At 42.2% G+C, this 23,802-nt stretch overlaps 1 protein-coding gene across 11 annotated transcripts in view; it reads left to right on the plus strand.

Moving 5' to 3' along the window:
• IQCH (IQ motif containing H) overlaps positions 1-23,802 on the plus strand; it is a 119,418-nt gene that overhangs the window by 79,819 nt on the left and 15,797 nt on the right. For all 11 annotated transcript variants that reach the window (XM_073568909.1, XM_073568907.1, XM_073568911.1 and 8 more), the window contains 4 exons: positions 13,070-13,190; positions 14,229-14,515; positions 16,928-17,092; positions 22,410-22,532. In XM_073568909.1, the coding sequence (XP_073425010.1) occupies positions 13,070-13,190; positions 14,229-14,515; positions 16,928-17,092; positions 22,410-22,532 (696 nt within the window). The remainder of the gene's footprint in view (positions 1-13,069; positions 13,191-14,228; positions 14,516-16,927; positions 17,093-22,409; positions 22,533-23,802) is intronic.

Here is a 23,802-nt window from a genome sequence, read left to right on the forward strand (position 1 = left end):
TGATCCGTCTATGGCTGTACAGCCCCATACTGAGCAAGCTGTGATGTGCTGCTTGTACAGACACACTTCTATCATGGCATTAATATTCACCCGATTATGATATCGTATAGTAGTAGCTCTTTGGGATCAGCCAAGAAGCCTTTGATGCCCGTGCACTTCAGGAAGCCTTTGGCACCCATGACCTTTCTCTGGTTCACTGTTTGTTTTTTTGGACAACTTTTTGTAGATAAATATAGCAAGTGTCAGCTCACTAGTCTTGATAGAATCCCACCCATGCACAGAATCCCCTAGGCAGGGCAGCAGTCTAATTTTCTTTTTTTGGTAGGTACCAACCACTGCATATTGCTAACAACCCACAACACCTGTCATTTTGGAGATCCTTTGTCAAGCAAAAGGTCCTAAGAATAGATTGTAAGTGAATGCCCTGTGGGGGTCCGAATTCAACAAGTCTCATTGACACTTCATGGTGTTGATGTGCTGGGGTCACAGGTGTCGGACCCCCATTGTTCAAAAAATTGATGGCTATTCCTAAGGAAAGGCAATCAAAATTTTTGTACCAGAGAACCCCCAATCAAAAATCAGTCTCAGGAGGCTAAGAACCTAAGTTGGGGTATTCCAAATATTATGGCTCATATAAGCAAAATGTTGTTGTTTTTTCCATAACACAGTTGAACTGTGCTGTAGCAAATTATACATAAATCAATAGGTCAAGCTAATGTAAGTAACTTTGTACTATATCTTATCTATCTTATAAGAGAATTGTGCTTCTTTCTCCACTTATGAGCCTCTTTTCTGCCTACTCATAGAATCTTAGAATTGTAGAGCTGGAAGGGAACCTCTGGGTCATCTGGTCCAACCCCCTGCTCAAAGCAGGATTCACTAAACCATCTCAGACAGATGTCTGTCCAGCCTCTGTTTGAAGACTTCTATTGAAGGAGAACTCACCACCTCTCGTGGCAGCCTGTTCCACTCATTGATCACCCTGTCAAAAAGTTTTTTCTAATATCTATTCTGTGTCTCCTCCCATTCAGTTTCATCCCATTGCTTCTAGTTTTTCCTTGTGCAAATGAGAATAAAGATGATCCTTTATCCTTTACTCCCTGAACTTATCATCCACTATGAAAAAAAACCTCTTTTATTATACTTTATAGAGAATGGAGGGGGAGCAAAGTGAGGAGCAGTGTGAGAAAACAAGCAAAGATTCTGCTAATCTTTCTACCAAGTCTTGTATCCCACCTCAGAACTGGATTCACATCTACACAGCTCAGTACTGCCGTATAATGTCATCCATTCCTCTTCTGCTCCTGTGTATAAAGCAGAAATTTCTTTATCTGTGCTTTATGTGATAGTCGTCATAACAGCTAGTCTTCTACCACCAACTCAGTCACTTGTAAATTAAGAGATAGAGCCTGTAGGGTGGACAACTGTCAGAAATGCTGATTACAAGTCATGAAATGTCCAGAACGTGTTATTTCTCATGTACACACACAGGACAGCTTATTTTGAGAATTTTCTTGAAAGTATAGCTACCCTTTAATGATCATTTAAAGGGAATCTCAGGTTTTTTGCTACCCTATTTGAGAACAGCATGAAGTAGCGGCAGAGACCCTGAATACAACCATCTATCACTTACTGGTCTGTTTACTGATTTTTTTTTTTCTATAAAGTTCCTGTTTTATCTGCTGCAAGAATACCAGTTCTGAGTTCTATATTACCCCACCCACACAAGGGAATCTCAGGTTTTTTGCTACCCTATTTGAGAACAGCATGAAGTAGCGGCAGAGACCCTGAATACAACCATGTATCACTTACTGGTCTGTTTACTGATTTTTTTTCTATAAAGTTCCTGTTTTATCTGCTGCAAGAATACCAGTCCTGAGTTCTATATTACCCCACCCACACAAGTGACAGGTGGAAGCTTCCTGTCTACACTGTGTATAGGCAGAATGTTATGCCAATCTGTGGTGGGGTGGGGATATTTAGAGCTCATGAATATATAGAACTACATGTCAGCAGGTTTACTAGTCCTCTAGTGATACTCTTCTGCTGTTAAAACACTGATTTTTATCAAAACTACAGCAAACAACCTAGTAAGTGGCACATCCCTGGAATCAGGGTCTCTGTACATTACGCTGTTCTTAGATTAGGTGGTGAATTTAATTAGTCGACCATGTACTGGATTAAAAAAAAAACTTGGCTACTTCTGAAAATGATACAACTGTCATCCATTATATTCAGCGCAAATAACTTCAATTAGTTGGGCAGTAATTGTAGATGTACTACACTGATGGTACAAATTATTAGTGCTTTAGAGAATTTTGGCACTTTACTTGACCTAAGGTCTATTTACATACAGTGGGGCAAAAAAGTATTTAGTCAGTCAGCAATAGTGCAAGTTCCACCACTTAAAAAGATGAGAGGCGTCTGTAATTTACATCATAGGTAGACCTCAACTATGGGAGACAAACTGAGAAAAAAAAATCCAGAAAATCACATTGTCTGTTTTTGTTTCATTTTATTTGCATATTATGGTGGAAAATAAGTATTTGGTCAGAAACAAAATTTCATCTCAATACTTTGTGATATATCCTTTGTTGGCAATGACAGAGGTCAAACGTTTTCTGTAAGTCTTCACAAGGTTGCCACACACTGTTGTTGGTATGTTGGCCCATTCCTCCATGCAGATCTCCTCTAGAGCAGTGATGTTTTTGGCTTTTCGCTTGGCAACACGGACTTTCAACTCCCTCCAAAGGTTTTCTATAGGGTTGAGATCTGGAGACTGGCTAGGCCACTCCAGGACCTTGAAATGCTTCTTACGAAGCCACTCCTTCGTTGCCCTGGCGGTGTGCTTTGGATCATTGTCATGTTGAAAGACCCAGCCACGTTTCATCTTCAATGCCCTTGCTGATGGAAGGAGGTTTGCACTCAAAATCTCACGATACATGGCCCCATTCATTCTTTCATGTACCCGGATCAGTCGTCCTGGCCCCTTTGCAGAGAAACAGCCCCAAACATGATGTTTCCACCACCATGCTTTACAGTAGGTATGGTGTATGATGGATGCAACTCAGTATTCTTTTTCCTCCAAACACGACAAGTTGTGTTTCTACCAAACAGTTCCAGTTTGGTTTCATCAGACTATAGGACATTCTCCCAAAACGCCTCTGGATCATCCAAATGCTCTCTAGCAAACTTCAGGCGGGCCCGGACATGTACAGGCTTAAGCAGTGGGACACGTCTGGCACTGCAGGATCTGAGTCCATGGTGGCGTAGTGTGTTACTTATGGTAGGCCTTGTTACATTGGTCCCTGCTCTCTGCAGTTCATTCACTAGGTCCCCCCGCGTGGTTCTGCGATTTTTGCTCACCGTTCTTGTGATCATTCTGACTCCACGGGGTGGGATTTTGCGTGGAGCACCAGATCGAGGGAGATTATCAGTGGTCTTGTATGTCTTCCATTTTCTAATTATTGCTCCCACAGTTGATTTCTTCACTCCAAGCTGGTTGGCTATTGCAGATTCAGTCTTCCCAGCCTGGTGCAGGGCTACAATTTTGTTTCTGGTGTCCTTTGACAGCTCTTTGGTCTTCACCATAGTGGAGTTTGGAGTCAGACTGTTTGAGGGTGTGCACAGGTGTCTTTTTATACTGATAACAAGTTTAAACAGGTGCCATTACTACAGGTAATGAGTGGAGGAAAGAGGAGACTCTTAAAGAAGAAGTTACAGGTCTGTGAGAGCCAGAAATCTTGATTGCTTGTTTCTGACCAAATACTTATTTTCCACCATAATATGCAAATAAAATGAAACAAAAACAGACAATGTGATTTTCTGGATTTTTTTTTCTCAGTTTGTCTCCCATAGTTGAGGTCTACCTATGATGTAAATTACAGACGCCTCTCATCTTTTTAAGTGGTGGAACTTGCACTATTGCTGACTGACTAAATACTTTTTTGCCCCACTGTATACCAACTTAGGGCACGATATGACCGCTGATCGGGAAACTTTTACCGATCGGTGGTCGTTTGATTGCCTGTTTACACAGGCAGATCACTCCGTTTGCATAGGCTGCCATGGTTCTCAGCATTGGGAGTCCTGTTTACACAGGACAAGGCCCTTCCTAGAACGATCATCTTTTCCAAAAGATCATTTCACCCGATGAACGAACGTTTTTTTCCTTGCTCATCAGGTGATCAGCAACTTGTTTACTCTGCAAAATAATTGTGAGACCATCGTTTTCAACAACGCCTGATCGCAATTATCATACCGTGTAAATGTAAGGAAAAAGAGGTGAGACATTGTCGGCATAAAGATGTAATCCAAATTATCCAACTAAGTGACAAAGAAGTCGGCGCAAGATTTATCATTAATCGTGAGCCGCTGTGATAAACTTACCGCAGCTAGTTTAATTCTAAATTTATATCAATTTGTCTGCCCCATTATATACATATTTTTAAAACATCTGCAATTATTTGATTTTTTTAGTGCATCGCCTACATTTATCAAAACACTGATAAGTGCTGCTGATATAATTGAGTATTTTTGTCTTGATCTGTTCCGACTCTACTACAACCGATAGATCCCGTGGTGCCGTACAGACCACCTCTTCAACACCTCTCATGCCCCCCCTTCCATCTTTTGTGGGCAGGCAAAAAAGGGTTAAGTAATCTTTCTCACTGTGGGGTTTTGGCTGCATTCCCCATATCTAGGGCAGTCATCAGACTCCTGCTGTTCGCTATGTTCTGCTGACAAATGACGAGTGTGAATTCCTTATGGCATCCCCTGTTCGCAGGAAAATGAGATCAGACTCAGACAACAGACCCCTCACGCTATCCCTAAGATCAGGAGATGGGGGGCGGCGAAACCGTGACCTGCTGTAACCCCCAATATAAGGAAGGTCCAGCTCGTGTATCCGAAATGATTGACAGTAAAGATCTAAAATAATCTGCTGATCGCTCGCAGTGGCGGGGTGTTAATCAGTTCTGAATATCCCCCTTTAAGCAGAGCTGTCTGGAAATGAGCGTTAAATGCTTATTCTTATGAGAACCTTGCCCTGAGGGGCTGCATTTAAAAATCTATTGTTCGGAGCAACTCTCCCAAATGGGGGTCTTCCCAGCAGTGAGGCATTAGCGCATCATTTCTAAATCAGCTTGCAAAGAAATATGATGTTTACGAAGCTCCATAGACGTCGGATAATCACTGTATCTTAAAGTGCTACTATTTGCGTTAAATATTGATACAAGATTCCTCGGAGGACATCGCCGGGGTTAAACCCCGTAGACGCCAGTAAAGCGCGCCGGGGTGGAGGTGGGGGCGTCTAAGTGTACAAAGAACACGATAAGTTGTAAGCTACTAAATCAAAGGAGGCATGAAAACATATTAAGACAAAGATGTATACTTAGCCGCAGTGATCTATGGGGATGTGGAGACTGATAATAATATCAAGAAAAATGATACGGCAATAAAGAAAATGATATAATAACACACAGGGCAATTTAATAAGCAGCAATATAATATCATGTAGAGCAATGTGTTTGTGGGCCCCCCAGGTATCAATCTCACGTTCTGCTCACTATTGATTTAATTCACTTGTATCCCTCCGTGTTAATTTTTCATATGCTTACAAAGCAACCCTTTGATTTTCTGTCACTCGTTAATTACACTGTTTTGCCATTAAATAGAAGGCTTTTGTGTAAACTAATTACTAGGTAATCATCGTCGACCGCGGAACGCGCCGCTTGTACCTTTTTATTCCATCCTACAAAATGAAAAAAACCCCAAACGTTTCACCGTCTGCGCTCAAGCCCCCCTCTCCACTTGCAATCATTAGCTCCCACTAATTCACAGCGTTACCGCCGAAGAGAGGGGGACTTGTAATTGTGGCCATATCAGTACTGTTAATTACCGAAGTAGAACATTGAAATGATGCCAAGGACCATTGTTAGAAGCGAATAAAAAAAAAAAAAAAATCACACGCAGACCCAAGGAAAAAAAAAGAGAGTTTGAATGTTATTTTCACCATCTGGGAGCAGAATAGAGAAAAAACAGCAAGAAAACAGCAGTGACAAAATATCCTAGCTGCAGCTCCGGGCTTCATAGGCCAGATGGAGGAGAGAGATTCCACACCATCAATTGGATGCGGAGGGCCAGGTTCCAGCAGCCGAGCTGTGACAAGCGAAGGAGACGAGTGGAGATGTGCAATGTGTTCTTATAGGACCACTGTTAACTCCTCTTCTGCCAGAGAAGAAGGATTTCGGCATTCTTTTGTTCGTCGCCATAATGCAAGACTTCATAGAATCCTAAATATTAGAGGTGGAAGAGACCTCCAGGGTCACAGGGTACAACACAGGAGTCCCGAAACCATCACTTCTTAGTCTCTCTCTGAGAGAACATGCCGGTATACACCGTATTATCCCCTTTGAATAATACTGTCATTTTCGGTATAAGCATACTTGTGCGCAGTTCTAAAAAAAAGAGCACACAGAGTAATTTTTCAGAAATGGACAATAGTAATGGTGAAGGTGCGTTCTATTCATATGTGACTGGTGTGCCACTCTTTAAAGGGGTTGTCAACTCCTCGGACAACCCCTTCTGAATCCCTACGTTGTACTCAACCCCTTTTACATAACCAGTGCTAAATTTTAGACTAGGTAACAGAGGATTTTGCTATGGTGAAACATTGCATGCTTGTATCGAGCGAGTTACTATACCCAAAATATGCTTCTATGTGATTTTTTTTTTTTTAAGTTCATGTGTTGACGAAATGTCTAAAGAGTACCTATCCTGTCACCCAAATCTTGTACGAAAGCGTGATCTTGCTTTTGGTGCAAACACCGGTCTAATGTGTCCAGGAACTGTCTCCATTATCTTGCTGTCCACTCCTTTTGTAAGTGGGTGTTACCTCTTCACCATTGTTCTGCCAGCACTATAGGACCTAGAATTTCCTTTACCCCACCTCCCTGCAAGGACAAGGATTACTCCTACTATTGTCTAGTGGCTCGCCTGCACTGAACTGCATGTTACAGTATGGCAAACGTGAGCGCTGGAGCAGTGGGACAAAGATCTGACCCCACTTCCCGGTAATCGGTCTCAGGGTCTCTGATAGAGACAAAAAACACCTTAACAGCAGTAAGATAGCAAAGGGAGACCCCTAGTGGCCAGCATTGTCTTGTGAGTTTTCTGGGGTAAGACAGCACAATTTAAAATAATTTGCAGATTGTCTATCACATCATCTGTGATTTTTCACTTATGTATGGCACTATAAAGAACATAGCACATACAAAATACAGTAGGGGTGGGAGATTAATTTTCCCAAGGGTCCCTTTGACAGACCGTGATTATTGTGGAGGCCGAACAAATACGCTGAAATTAATTTTGCTCAATATTAATATAATAAAAATATATTAATAATTGTATGACTTAATATTGAGTAGAATTGAGTATGCCGACATCCCCCATATAGAGTATGACCCACACATAGCCCCCTACATACAACATGAACCCCCACATAGCCCCCTCAATCAACAACCAAAGCAATCAATCTGAGGCCCTTATACATGTAAACAATAACAAAAAGAACCTTTAAAAATTCTCTTTTACTTCGTTTAAAAACCCAATACATAAATACACACACATTTATATGGAAACCCAGTGATTTAAGAAAAAAAAAAAAAAAAAAGCAGAAATGAGGGAAGATAGGGACTAGTTTTGCCCTTCACAATTCCCTTTCTTTGGTATGGTGCCCCCACTCCTCGTTGATTGCCCCTTTGTATCCCTACCACTACTCTAACTGCACGGAGTAGTATTTATGTACCAGGAGTACCATGATTACTGGAGCATACTATGCTTCACTTCTGTGGAAATTGCAGGAGGCCATCGAAGCCAAGAGACGTGGCATGCTCACCAAAGAAGTCCGCTTTCTGCAAGGGAATGCACCTGTTCATCACAACTCACATGTTGCCCAAATGGAAGCATGCTCCTGTGGCTTTGAAATTCTACTGCATCCCTTATTCCCCCGACCTCGCACCAACGGACTTCCACCTCTTTCCAACAATGAAGTTATTTTTGAAGGGCAAGCATTTTCCAGATGATGAGACTCTGATTTCCGAAGTCACAATGGCACCCTGCTGACTTCTACAAGCGAGGTGTGATGGGAGAAGTGTGTGTTCCTAGGTGGCACCTATGTAGAGGAGGACTAATAACTGTGCCAAGTCTCATTGCTCTCAGTCCACAGGAAGTGAGTCAGGGTCAGTCTTTAATCAGTGCCCCTTGTGTATATATATATATATATAATCTCATTATTATTTTTAAACAATCTATCCAGAAAAAAACCCTTACAAAGTCCAAGAAGAAGCATATATGATGTCCTTGTACAACAAAGAATAACTCTTCAGATCATAAATGACCGATCGTGTGGCAGTGCAATTAACACAACAAAACATCCATGTACCTCATTGTCACATTTCTGTAGACATGGACTATTCTATGGACTGAACAGTTGTGTACTTAGCTTATTGGCAACTTCTTCTGACATTTTCCCCACTCTTTTGGTCATTCAGGGCTTTATCAGGGAATTCCTTCAATCAGGACAAGAAAAGGAGAGCAGAAGCCATACTGCAATGAGGATAGCAACTCACAGACCCTGGCAATATTCCCCATATAGCCCCCTACATACAATATGAGCACCCACACAGTTCCTTACATACAATGAGTCAACACACAGCCTCCTAAATACAATATGAGCCCCCGCATAGCTACCTATATACAGTATATGCCCCGCATTGCTCCCTATATAGTATGAGCCCCCATATAGCTACCTAGATACAGTATGAGCACTGACAACTCCTAACAAATACAGTATAAGAACCACATAGCTCCCTATCTACAGTATGAGCCCCCACATAGCCTCCTATCTACAGTATGAGCCCCCACATAGCCTCCTATCTACAGTATGAGCCCCCACATAGCCTCCTATCTACAGTATGAGCCCCCACATAGCCTCCTATCTACAGTATGAGCCCCCACATAGCCGCCTATCTACAGTATGAGCCCCCACATAGCCTCCTATCTACAGTATGAGCCCCCAAATAGCCTCCTATTTACAGTATGAGCCCCCACATAGCCTCCTATATACAGTATGAGCCCCCACATAACCTATATACAGTATGAGCCCCCACATAACCTATATACAGTATGAGCCCCCACATAGCCTCCTATATACAGTATGGGCCTCCACATAACCTATATACAGTATGAGCCCCCACATAGCCTATATACAGTATGAGCCCCCACATAGCCTCCTATCTACAGTATGAGCCCCAACATAGCCTCCTATCTACAGTATGAGCCCCAACATAGCCTCCTATCTACAGTATGAGCCCCCACATAGCCTCCTATCTACAGTATGAGCCCCCACATAGCCTCCTATCTACAGTATGAGCACCCACATAGCCTCCTATATACAGTATGAGCCCCCACATAGCCTCCTATATACAGTATGGGCCTCCACATAACCTATATACAGTATGAGCCCCCACATAGCCACCTATATACAGTATGAGCCCCCACATAGCCTCCTATCTACAGTATGAGCCCCCACATAGCCTCCTATCTACAGTATGAGCCCCCACATAGCCTCCTATCTATAGTATGAGCCCCCACATAGCCTCCTATATACAGTATAGGCCTCCACATAGCCTCCTATATACAGTATGGGCCTCCACATAGCCTCCTATACAAAGAAACAAAAAATCAGTTACAGAAACCATAATCATAAAGAACAGTCTTGGGGTATTCAAACCAGACTACTGTGGGCTATAGCCCTGTGGAGCTCCCCCTAAATTTGAAAATATTGGACTTGGAGCACAGAAACCAGTAAGAGTAACACATTAAAAATATATAGAATCTTTAATCGCAAATCAAGTATATAAAAAATATTGCAAGCATATATTACAAAGTTATGTCAGTACAGAGATGTTTAAATCCAATCAAAAAGGGTGCACCAAGATATGGTGTCACCCCACAACCAAAGATACAGGTCGAGAAATAGAACCAAAATATTCAATATAATATCAATTTAAAGTAACAATTCATTTAAATAATGCCAGATTCATAATTGCCAAAAATGGGTAATATAAAGAGCCATGGGTTCCATGAGGTCAATGACCATTTGAATCAATTATATCCCAATGTTAGTGAAGCAAATCCTATCATTATAGGTTCTTAGCCATATCTGTGAGTGTGAGCGTGGCACGCTCCCCTAAGCGCATTTCACGATGGCTTCCTCAGGGGGCCAAGATCTTGGATATTTTCATTTATCCATGTCTGTCTTCCCTTGTATGCTTGGTTGGTGCATTCTTATACACTACTACTGCCCACGTACCTGGGTGGTGTAGGGGACAGATCAGGGCTGACATAGGAACACAGCAAGGCACATGGCCTTGACGTCTTCACCATCAGAAGTAATCCTGGGAGCAGGGATAGACTAGGGTGCCTCCTAGCTTGAGGGATAAGGGAGAAGCCCCTAGCCCCAGGATATCCTGGTACCAAGCCCTGACACTGACCCTCTTTTACCCCCTTAATAATTTCAAAATAAAAACACAAAGTATTCCTCACATGTCCGCAGATATAATCCCTATTTGATACTGTTCCACAAAGAACTGCAACTTTTCTACATGAGGATGTTTGTTTGAGCGGTGGCATGATGCAACTGCTCAGTAAGCCAGCTGGAAAACACTAAGACAGCAGCATGAGAACGCTCCTGCACTGTCTAACGCTGATGTAAGTAAGGTCACCGGAGTTCATAGCCAATGAACCCCGGTCACCTTACTGACGTCTTCACTCACATCGTGAGAATTTTTTCTCACATCCATTGACTTGCATTGCAGAATATCCTCCGATATACACAGCCACTCGCTGTATGCTCCAATTTTTTTTCTCAGTCCTACCTGAGCGGAGAAAAAAAATTGCAGAGAAGCACAGAATCATTGACTAACACTTGTCAGAGTGCAATCTGATTTTTTTTTTTTATCAGATTGCACTCGTCCTTTGTAAACGCAGATGAGTATGAGCCCTTACTGTCAGCCTCAATTCAACCGCAGAGATTGCTGCTGATGTCTCTGCATACCTGCGCAAACTAAAAATAATAGATGTATGGTTTACATAGCGCCAACATATTCTGCAGCATTTTACAGACATCAGTCACAGTCCCCAATGGAGCTCACAATCTAAAATTCCCTAAGTGTGTATTTGGAGTGTAGGAAGAAATTGGAGTTCATGGAGGAACCTCACAAAAACACAGAGAGAACATACAAACTCCATGTAGATGTTGTCCTTAGACTTGAACTCTTTTCCCAAGCGCTGCAGAGCAACAGTGTTAACCACTGACTTACATATTACCCATAAAAGAAAATAGCGCATGCAAAGTACTAAAAATTACCGCAGTAGTACCCCCAAAAATATTAAGGAAACACTCAGTGCACCCAAAATGATAGCTAAATAAGCCTTAGAGTATACAGTATGTAAACTATATCATTACATAATTTTCAGTTGCACACAGTGAATTGTATCGTCCAGGAAACCATTCTAATTGCCTTGCTTTTATTGTATGCGCGCTATACGATCTGATGCAGGATTGATACTTTGTTTTTATTTTTTTTTCCTTTGAAGCTGCTCCCCAAATTAATGTCTACCATGCATACAATCCTTCTGTGTATTTATTGGCTTAGGAAATGGATTTTAAATTAAGATTACAATAATAATATAGATTTATGTGCAGCTAATGAAAAGAAGCAATAACGTCATAACATATAGAATTATTTATATTACACGTTTATATATATAAATGCCTAGAGAGTAAGGGTGAGAAGAGGCAAATATCTGCTGAATGCTATCATCATTTATTCATTACCCAATATTTATATATCAGTTACATCCAACCGAGGACACAGTCACATCAGTTCCTGTCGCGCGAGGGGCTCACAATATAATATACCTAAAGGGTTTGTCCAGTTTATTTTTTTTTTGTTCTTTTGTCTTTTTGTACAAATACAGCTGTCCTGACCCCCTGCGGCTACAGGTGCAGCTTTCCGCTGCTGCCTCTGGTCTTTGTCGGTATAGCTACAGTGGTGACGTCCCTTTGGCATCACGTGATCGCTGCCATCTACATCGGCATTACCACTGAGCCCAGTGATTGGCTGCAGTGGTCATTCTATAATCAACACAATGTCAATGCTGCAGTTATATTAACAAAGGACAGAGGCAGCTGGATATTTTTATGTAGAAAGAGCGAATGTAAAAGATACAAAAAAAATGATAACCCCTTCAAGCATTTTTACTTTTTCTGGGGTCGTTTTTATTGGAATCCAAGAAAAGCAATTTTGAGAAGGTGCCTACGTAAATTTGTGTAGAACATGCAAAGGCCATGCGTGATCTGCTGCCTTTCAGATGTGATAACCACTACCGTTTCCAGACCTTTTGTTTTATGACACAGGGACTACGAGTGACTGCAGAATCGTCACAATTAGGGTGTGTGCACTCGTTGCGGATTCTGCTGCGGATCCGCAGCGGATTTATCCCTGCGGATCCGCAGCAGTTTCTGCTGCGTTGTACAGCACCATTTAAGTCTATGCAGAATGAAAAACGCAGTGTACACATTGGGTATTTTTCTGCGCGGATTTGCTGCGGTTTTAAATCCGCAGCATGTCACTTCTTTGTGCGGATTCCGCAGCGGTTTTACACCCGCTCCATGACAGGTGTCAAACCGCAGGGGAAAACCGCAGGCTAATCCGCACTAAATCCGCAGATAAACTTGCGGATTTAGACAAATCTGCGCCAAATAATCTGCAGCAGAATCCGCAACGTGTGCATACACTCTTAGGGTTCGTGCTGAAAACCGATTATGTTAGATGAGTGCCATCTGTATAGCACTGACACCCATGGAATTCTATGAGGCTCTGCAAATGTCCGATTTTTTCCCCTTCTCTCAGTACCTACCCTCATGATGTATATATTCCACTTCTTGCTCTTGATGTAATGTAATGTTGCTCTTCTCATATCTGTTTCACTCCCACATTAGGAAAAGGCCCTGCAGAGGATTGCACAGGAGCTTCCATGGGTCTTGGCGCACTATGCACAGCCAATAAACAGGAGCCGTTATCCAACATGGGACAAGTTTCTACAAGTATTAGTGAGCCAAGGTAAGTGCTCTACCTTGTCCTCTTGACACCAGTTAAACTTGTGACAATAAAATGAAAGGCATTTTCACCCCTTAAAGGCAATTTGGCAGCAGAGTATCACATTCCAAACTATTTATATGCGCATGTAGCTCTTTTCAAGAAAAGTCCAGCAATACCTTCATATGGCCAGTCAGTTCCTCCATTACTGAGACATCAACATTTTAATTGATATGCAAATAGGATGGCAGAATTATTTGAAGTTCTGAAACCTCTGTCACTCCAGCTCTACTCCCTACCCAGAGTTTCCCCCTCCTGCTTGACTGACAGTCTCTACAATGTGTGACTTCAGGCAAAGGAGCCATCAGTCAAGCAGGAGGAGACGGCGCTGGGCGGGAAATAGAGCTGGAGTGACAGAGGCTTCAGATCTTCAAGCCAAACACTGATTTCTCAGTAACAGAGGAACGAACTAGCCATGTAATACCTGCGGTACATGTGCTTATGCATAGTTTGGGGGAATTAAATGTTTTTATTTATTTTTAATGGGGGAAGAGGGGTAATTTGGAAAAAAATATATTTCTTTTAACAACTTTTTTTTTATATTTTACATTATTTCTAGTCTGCTTAGGGGAACTTCAACCTGCAATCCTTTAATCGCTTGTTCTGTATACTGTAGTATATAGTGTAAATGGTGGTCTGCTATGTAGCTCAGCCTTTGGGTAATGGGAGCCGGTGAGCGACTCAGTAATATGCAGCTGACTGTGTTATTTAAATGTAATTTAAATGGTTAACAGCAGTGATCGGTGCCCAGCTCAGATCGCTGCTGTTAACAGATGCCGACTACGTTACACAGCCGGCATCTACACCTGTGGAGAGAGCTCAGCTCCTAAACCCACACTTGTGGAACATACTGTAGAGTTATTTTAATTTGCACTAAATGTAAAAATGTGCCCGTTTAGTAACCCTAAATAGCCTAAAAAATACAGATGATTTACATTTGCTTATATGTTTTCTGTTTTAGTTTCTTTTTTACACTTGTACTTTTTCTTCTGTTTATTCCAGGAGGAGTTATTGAGGCTTTCCCACCAGCAGAAAGTATTACCTGCCTAACTATAGATCTGCTGATCAGCCCAGATGGGGAGATCCATATGTTGTCCTGTGGGGACCAGATTCACAGCGTCAGCCCATTGCATTGTGTAGGCAGCTCTGTTCCTCAGTGCTCAGTGCCCCCCGACATACTGACGTCAATGTGTGATGGCGTCGGAGAGGCCTGCAAGACCCGTGGGATACTTGGATATTTGTCCTTAGAACTGGTAACATTCATAGACCCTCAGAGTTTTGAGCAAGAGGTAAGATGCTAACATACAGTATATGTTATATACATTATATATACAGTACGTACCTTTAGAGGCCTGATCTGAGTTTTCCTGGGCAGCCATTAGGCCTTACTTCACCTCTAACACATCAATAATTGTTTCTTTCTTCTCAAGCCTCACTTGTCTCATCACAGATTTCCTTTTCGTTAGGTCTCAAAAATGTTTCCAATATACGTTCTGCAGAAGTTCTTCATGATTTAAAGGATCTCTGCTGTCTGTCCATCTTTATCTCCCGCCACGTCCTGGTCACACAATTGAGCAGCTTGCTACAAGGCATACATGTAGTAGATCGTTCCCAGAACAATGCAGCAGAAACCATGTGCAAAATTTGGCAAAGTTTTTAAATCTTATTTTTCAACTGTATGGCAAGTACAGATGATGTAAAGATAAAATCCTGTGGCCAAAAACCCCATAGCAAAAACGCAACAGATCATAGTAAACCATTTGCGAGTTTGGCTGCTAAGTTCCCATCTGCGTAGCAAAAACCCACTAATGTGTAACTGATAACTGCAGCCGTCCTTGCTCCCTTGTGATGACCGCATACCACTCATCTTTATCCAGAAGAAGTTACAACAGTCAGAAATCTTAAAAACTTTTAGGAATTGATAAAGAAAATATATTAGAAAAAGTATATAATATTATATTATACAATGAATACCATTTGCTGAAGCTTGGATACTTCTTTAAAGAGAATCTTTCACCAGATTTTTGCTATGTAATCTGAAAGCAGCAAAAAGTAGAGGCTCAGACTCGGTTTCCAGCGATGTGTCACTTTCTGGTCACCTTGCTATCATTTTGTTATAATCAGTGTTTTCTTTGCAGCAGATCTAGGAGTGCTCTGAATACTGAGCCCCGTATAACCCCGCCCACACCACTGATTGGCTGCTTTCTGTGAACACTGAATTGGTACAAACCTGCCAATCAGTGATGGGGGCTTAGTTACATAGCAGATGACCAGGAGGCACAACTCACCTATTCCTGTAGTGGAATTCTCCTGCTGATAAAACGCTGATTTTATTGAAACATCAACACACAGCCTAGTAAGTGACACCATCACTGGAATCAGTGTCTCAGCCCCCATATTATGATGCTCTCAGATCACATAGCAAAAACTTACTGACTGATTCCTTTTAAATTTCTTGGCTTTTTAATATCATCACCATATCAATTAACCATTACCATTGTGTTTGCATATCATTTGTATTCCAAATCGGGTACTAGATAGCAGGCTCCTCTTGAGTCGGCTGTAAAGCATAAACAAGGCCAAGTTAAAAGTTTATATAATAAAATGATAAAAAAAAAAAAATAGAAATACACATTTAATGATTGATTTAGCTTTTCGAAGCCTCTGCCGCACAGACACTGCTGGAGAGCTGTCAGCTGTATACAATGCATCGACTTTAATCACTGCCCTTTTTGACAGCTATCACCTAGTCACACCGCTTAGTAAAAGTGGCAAAATGACAGACCGTTGTTCCTGGCAGCAAAAACAATGTGAATTGTTGTGGTCATGTTTGTCCATCTCTAAATAACAGAAGTGGACAGCCCCCTTGTGGGCAGCTCGTTACCAGCTGCCGATTAGCGCTTCCCTCGCCCCCCGGAGCAGATCCTTACGATGACGGATTGGATCTTTAATAGCCCAGCAGATTCCTGCCAGTTGGTTATTAAGGAGTTTCCCGGCAGTGATTCATTTAGAGGGCATTTGCTTGTGAATATGATTTAGAAATTAGCAGGAGTTTAGCAAGAGGCTGAGACTGGCTGACCTCTTAATAATGTTATAATGATGCCATTTAACAGCCGCCGCTTACACCACTGGCTCGGCTCAGTGCGACCAGAGGAGTTTCTCGCTGGCAGGTAGCACATAGGGGGAGACCCTAAATCTGACCCAGCATTGAGGACTGAGCAGGACAGATGTCCGTGTACAGAATGTCAAGTAAGCTAAGTGACCTCTTCATTGGGACAATTGCCTTTGCTCACTATGACCTTGAAAAAGTCATTACACACTTATGCCAAGAATGCAAATGTAAGACAGCAATTTCCCCTGAGCTGTGCACATGCGTACTTCATGTGTTCATGTTACAGAAGTTGTCCATCAATGGGGTCAATACAGATGGCACATAGCTGTAGGGAGGCAGCTGCTTTAAGACCACTCCTTTCAATGTGCTTGGGAGCTCCTAATTAAAGGGAACCCCTCTAGCAAAGTTCCTGATCTAAAAGTATAAACCTTGAAGTTTGTAGACCACTGATTTTATGTTCTGCAGGCATTAGATTACAGGGTGTGCCGACTAATTAGCCTACTTATGTCCAGCTCGGATTAATTGCAGTTGATAGAACTTGACATGGACATGAGCTGTGTGTTAGACATTGTTCATTTTCTTTCTTTAGATTTGGGCAACAGACCTTGACTTATGTTACAGTGATCAACTAGCAATGACCCAACTTTTGCTCTACCTTACCAATGGGACACTGGACTGTAGAAGCAGCCGCCTGACTGTGCCACTGGTGCCAAAGAAAGTGCGACGCTCCAGACACAACGCTCAACCAGCCGAGGTAAATCCCAGTCTGTCCCAGTAACACATTAGTAGGGTCCACTAATAATGGCAGAGCTGTAATGGCCTATGATCTTCCTGGGCTACTTCCTGACGTGTAATTATAAGTAATCCACCAGTCATTTGATCATGTCTGTTTACACAGTTTTAAAAAAAGTTTTCATGTCTAGGAAATCTGTGTGAGTCGCCAGAGATGGAGGTGTAGGTAATTGGTAGCGGTCAAAGAAGCAGAGGAACCTTTTTTATATCATGATGTCATGGTTATGGGGGAACGGTACGGAAAATCGTGCAAATCTTTACTATGAAAACAAAGCCTAAATGTGAATGAACTTTGATGAAATCTTTCAGAATAAATTGCTGACTCAGTATATGAGCAGAGCTCGCTCTGGTGATTTGATCAGGCACTTTCCCATGATCTGATGTTTGTGATCATATCCACAAGATATGCCATAATGATATGGTAAAAGTGGATCCCAACAATAAGACCCCCAGTTATGTCAAGAAAGGGTCCCTGATGCGCAGTCCTGTCATTGGAAAGGAGGTGACAATTCCCATACAGGTGCGTGCCTCTTTCCATTCCTTTGTATGGGAATTCTGACCACCGTTTTACTGACAGCCGTACAAAATGGGACTTTGTGCTGAAGATAGATTTGGGTTTTCTTGGTGCCACATTTATGTGCCAAACATTTATTGCATATCCTGTGGATGTATCTTAAATGTTCAAGATCTGAATACACTTTTAAAAATACATTTTTCTTATGTACAGTCTCTGGTGTGTTACCAATATAGTGCTCATTTCTGCTATGTTGGGCATACATACAGATAAGTATTTAAAGACCACCAATGCAGAATATTACCCCAAATATACAGCACGGTGCCACCAATTGGACAGTGTAGGTTGCGGACAATGGAATTTAGTCTCGCCGTCACCACCGACACACAAAGCCAATCGGCCAAACAACCACAAAGAAATCAAAACATATAAAAAAATTACATGTACTTTATTATACAGTATTACAATGACAAGAATAAAAGTGGATCACACAGTGCATGAGAGCGACATAGCCCCCATGAGAGGACAAGACGTGGTCTACAATATCAATAGGAGTCTAAAATGTAGAACGAAGAGCACCCAAAGGCCTGAACAGTAGAGGTGGCCACTAGGTCAGATAAAGACAATCCAGGAAATTGACATTGTACAGAACACAGGTCAAAAGTGAATACATACCCCTGCGTGCTGGGACTATGCCCACTTGATACAGATAAGTATTAGGGCTCGTTCGGATGAGCATGTTATACGGACGTGTGGTGTCTTGTGTAAAGATTGGACTTCACACTGATCAATCTAATTCGATAGAGATGTTCATATGAACGTTTTTTCGCATGAACGGTGGACCGGGTGTCTATGTGAAAAAAATCACATCACGCACTCTTCTCTTCCATGTCTCCGGGGAGACTCAATCAAGTCTGTGGGTGCAAAAAAAATTCGATCCCATACAGAACACCATAACCCCCGTGTGCCATCCAAATTTTACAGATACATTGCCATTATTAACCTAAAACTATTTTATCGTGAATGAAAACAGATCACACGCGGGACTAAAAAATGGACATACGGATGACAGTAAGGATGAAAGATCGCACAAGTTTTCTGGATGAAACGTAGTCGATTTTCTATACTCTCGTCTCTTTCATATGAACAATCCGATGATCCAGATACAGTAGTCTGGAAAATAATTTCCACAGGATGGTCCATCGAAGTGAGAAAAAAAGATCTGACAAAAATCCAGCTACTAGGGTTGTTCCTGCAGGCTCCGCAGCTATATTCGGCCTTGTTAAGACCGTGCTTTGTGTTAACAGTGTCATAAGTAACAGAATTTATGGTTTTGATCATGAACTCGCAGACTGGTTGGATGTGTGGGCAGCTGAGATTCATTCCTGCCATATCCACACAATTACTGATGTTCTATTCTCATCTTTTCCGTCCCGTTCCTGCTGTTTTCTCATTTAATGAAGTTTATCTCCTCTTCTCCCCTTTCAGTAAGACGCAGTGTAGTGTGACTCACCACGCTCTTACCTTTCTAGCCCTCACCACATTAACACCCACTTTTCCCTATTTATGAACCCCCTTCAATAAAAGAATACATTTTCTCAGTGCTGCTGCTCCTGTAATTATGTATAAAACCAATCACTCATTATTTGCAAGATAGATGAGGCTAAATAAGCACAGCATTAATAATTTACAAGACTCTTCATTATGCCAGTGTATGGGCTGTGAAGACCCAGCAAGAGCAATGCCAACCCTTAAACAATGGCGTTCCATCACCGCCACCCCATCCTGCTTCACGCTTGTTAAACAGAGACATGGATTATTCTATCAAACGCTCCTCGAGTTTCTGCTCCCCCACTGCAAGTGAACAGCTTCTGAAACGCACCTCCTATAGTCCCCCCTCTGCACGTTAATGACTCCAGCCATGGGTGATAATAATTCTGCAAATATTATAAACATGATTAGCTTGCACTCGGAGATTGATTGCGGCAGAGTTTTCCAAGTGCTGTTGTCAAGGTTCACGCTGGCATTTCATTATATTCGATGGGATCAAATGTACCAAATGATCTGTAAGGTTGTGATATACAGGCACTCCTTCACGGTTCAAACATTGTGTGATCGCGTGGTCAGAATAATGTAGGCAATATGGGAGACGGGACTAAAAAATTACACTAACCAAATCACTAGTATTAAAAAATCCGGAACCAGATTTATGATGGTTGTCTAAAAGCATAAGTGAGTTTTGGGAAATTGGTAAAAAAAAAAAATAGCAGTAGTATAGCAGTAGTCATCTGTCCAAACCCCTCCAGCGTCCGCACCACTGCTCCAGTAGACCCAATGGTCTTAATTTATTGGTACTGCAGTGATGACATGCAGGACACACACTGGTCACTTCAGCCAATCGCTGACCGCAGTAATCCTATGCTATTTTAGCCACTAAGGCCAGTGATTGTCTGTGGCGGTCACATGCATGGACAACATGTTTCACTGCCGGAATCTAAAAGGAGACCACCCGGAGTGATGGTTCTGGAGCTGCAGAAGTTTAAACAGATGAGTATTGATTTTTTTTTTTAATTATTTTTCAACTTCCCTACACTTAAGCTGGTCATTCACATTAAATAGCTGTCGGCTGAATGGTCGTTCAGCTGACAGCTCTCTCTTGAAACTCCCCCATACACCGGACCGCTTGCAGTGACGGCCCGCGAAAGGAGTTTGGCAAAGGCTTATCCTTTGGCTAAGTGATAACTTGTTTTCACCATGGTATATGACCATGTGTAAATCTAGGATCATATTCCTCACCAATCATTATTCCGATGCCTCTACCTTGTGCCAGTCCTTACACTGGTTACCCATCCACTCCAGAATTCAGTATAAACTTATTACCCTCACCCACAAAGCACTCCATGGCTCAGCACCACCCTACATCTCCTCCCTCGTCTCAGTCTACCACTCTACCCGTGCCCTCCGTTCTGCTAATGACCCGAGGTTAACATCCTCAATAATCAGAACCTCCTACTCCCGTCTCCAAGACTTTTCACGTGCTTCACCAATTCTTTGGAATGCACTTCCCAGGTTAATACGATTAATCTCCAACCCCACAGTTTTAAGTGTGCCCTAAAAATGCATTTATTCTGACTGGCCTATTGCCCCAATGCATTAACCTAAATATCCCAGTGTGGCTCATTCAAAATTGTTTACCATAACCAGGTTCCTTGCATCATGTTCTCACATGCTTTATGCATTTAATAGCCCTCTGTGTCTGTATTAGGACCTATCCCTTAACCTGTTTGTATCTAAATCTGGATCTTTCCCTAAACCTGCTCTCTGTACCAGTACGTATCTCAAAAATCCCTGTGTCTGAACCAGTACCTATATAGCTATCTGATGCAGTACCTATCTCTAAAACCTGCAGTGTCTGAACCAATACCTATCTCCAAACCAGCTGTGTCTGAATTAGTAGCTATCTCTATTCTGTTGTCACTGAGCAACATTAGTGATCTGTGGCTACACTTGCTACTTCATTGTAAGTACCCTTTGTGAATTTGCTCCTGTATGTACCCGTCCTTGTGTTTGTTCTGTGTGTTCCTGACTCTATCTGTTCTATGTGACCCTTCTCTTGTCTGTCCTGCGGGAACCTGCGGTTCCCTGCCTGTCCGCACCTGCGGACTGGAACCTTTCCTGTGACCCAGTTCCTTCTGAAGCTGTTCCTGCCCGTCCAGTTGAACTGAGTCCTACCTCTTCCAGTATATCAGCCATACCCGCCTGCACCGCCTGCCTGTATACTAGCCATGTCTGCCTGTACCTACCTGTCTGTGAATCAGCTGTGCCAGACAGTATACATACAGTACCTACCTGTACCTGCCTTTACAGTGTCCTGTCCCTTTGCGGGTCAGCTTCCATGCGTTGGAAGTCTGTCCTGGAGTAGCACCTGGCGTCCATCTGGAGCCATATCTAACCCCACCATCAGGGGTTCTAGAGAAGAGTCAGGTGTTCGCTTAGCCACGCTCCTTCAGGCTCTCCTCATTCCACGACCCACGCGCACCTCCTGCATGCGTAACACTATAGGGACCCAGAATGGAGATAGCGGTCTTACTCTTGATGGAGTTATAATGTTGATACACGTATAATTTTGTGTGGGCCACAAGTTCACTTTAAGGCATAATCCTTTTTGCTAGTTTGGATGGCTCGATGGGCGGCACATAAACTGTAATAAATATCTACTTTGAACACAATAGTTAGAAGTCTTTTCTGTAGCCGGGGAAGGCAGTGTAAACACCGGGAACACAATGGAGCAGGTCAGCTGTAAAACTGAGCCATCGATACCCTGCTCTTTGATTCCTCACAGAGGTTTTGGATTACAGCCTATAAAAGGTATTGATCAGAGAAAGCCATAAAGAGCAGTGCACACATGGTGCTCCTGTGGGAGACTGGAAGAGAACAGGCTGCACCACTTTTATGTCCCACATCATTCAATGTCCTTTGTGATACACGGACAGGGACCACTTGTGGTACATAAGAGCTTTGTCCCCTATGTGAGGCTACAACATATCACTTTTTCTCTTGTGGATTATTAGACTGAAATGAAGACCTCTTTTTCCACGGTAGAGTACAGATCTGTACAATTACTTCAAGGACAGACGTATCCTCCTCCAGTGACGCTAGATGCAAATAGTACGATGTGATGTCAGCAGAATCAATGTCCTGCAACTGAGGTTTAATAAAAAAAGTCATCTCTCTCATGGGAAATTCTCGTTTTTCTCTATTCCAGACAATAATTTTAGAACGAGTTGCCGTTCTCAGCACCCGGATGGTTCACACAAACCTTTCTCTTGTGTATTACAATGTCTTCTTCCAGATGTGTAAAGCCCATGGTATTGGTTATGATGTAAAGGTGAGATATAAAAGAATAGATAATATCCATGTACTTAAAATGGAATAGCATTGGTGTAAATAGCTAAAACGTGCAGCTGATCTCCTTCCATAGAGCTCCAAAGAGACTTTCTGTTAATTCACATTAGCCACACTGTGGTTCACCCGTGGCACAGCGTACATTCAGACACATCCATGGCAGGTCCTGTAGCTGTTAATGGTGCCTGCAGTGTGGTGCAAAAGTTTTAGGCAGGTGTAGGAAAAATGCTTTAAAGTAATAATGCTTCCAAATATAGAAGTGGTCATTTAGTTTTGTCAATTAACAAAATGCAAAGTGAATGAAAAAAAGAGAAATCTAAACAAATTCAATATTTGTCGTGAACACCTTTTGATTTAAAATTAGCATCAATTCTTCTAGGTATACTTACACATAATTATCAAAGATGTTTGGAACAACCTCTGTACAGAGTTCCTTCCAAAGCTAACAACAGAGCTAAATAATTATAATAATATTTCTATAGCGCCAACATATTGTGCAGCACTGTACAGTTAAGCGGGGACATGTACAAACATTAAAGGCATCACAAAGTAACACACAGTTCAACAATTACAGGAGGAGTGAGGGTCCTGCTCACAAGCTTGAAATGGGGGGGGACACAATAGCTAGAAAGGGCCTGTCATGTATGGTCCAGCCATCATTATAACAATTAGGGGTTCTTATATAAGCTGTGTGATCCGGGTCACAGCTAGTATCTAAGTACAGTTACCAAGTGCTATTAAATGCATTGAGCATGTGGAAGACTGATGATGGAAAATATAGAAAGCGGGAACAGGGAAGAGTTAGATTAGTGAAGTGAGGTACTAGGCCTGTCTAAAGAGATGTGTTTTTAAGGCACTTAAAAATGTGGGCGTTAAGTATTAATCGCATCGTATGTGGTAGTGCATTCCAGAAAACTGGCACAGCATGAGAGAAGTCTTGGAGATGGGCGTGCGAGGTTCAAATTATGGAGAGTGTTAGAACGAAGAGAATCGGTAGCATGATAGACAGAAATGAGGAAGGAGATGTAGGGTGGTGCAGAACTGCGGAGAGCTTTGTGGGTGAGAGAGTTAAGTTTGTTTTGTATTCTGTAGCTGATGGGTAACCAGTGCAATGACTGGCACAAGTTTGATGCATCGGTGTAGCAGCTGGACAGAAAGACGGCCCTGTCTGCTACATTCAGTACAGATTGCAGTGGAGAAAGTTTAGAGGGAGACCGATCAATAGACAATTGTAGTAGTCCAGACCAGAGCAG

Source organism: Dendrobates tinctorius, unplaced genomic scaffold (genome assembly GCF_039654945.1).
Source record: "Dendrobates tinctorius isolate UK_male_01 unplaced genomic scaffold, ASM3965494v1 ptg000022l, whole genome shotgun sequence".
Taxonomy (NCBI): Eukaryota; Metazoa; Chordata; class Amphibia; order Anura; family Dendrobatidae; genus Dendrobates; species Dendrobates tinctorius.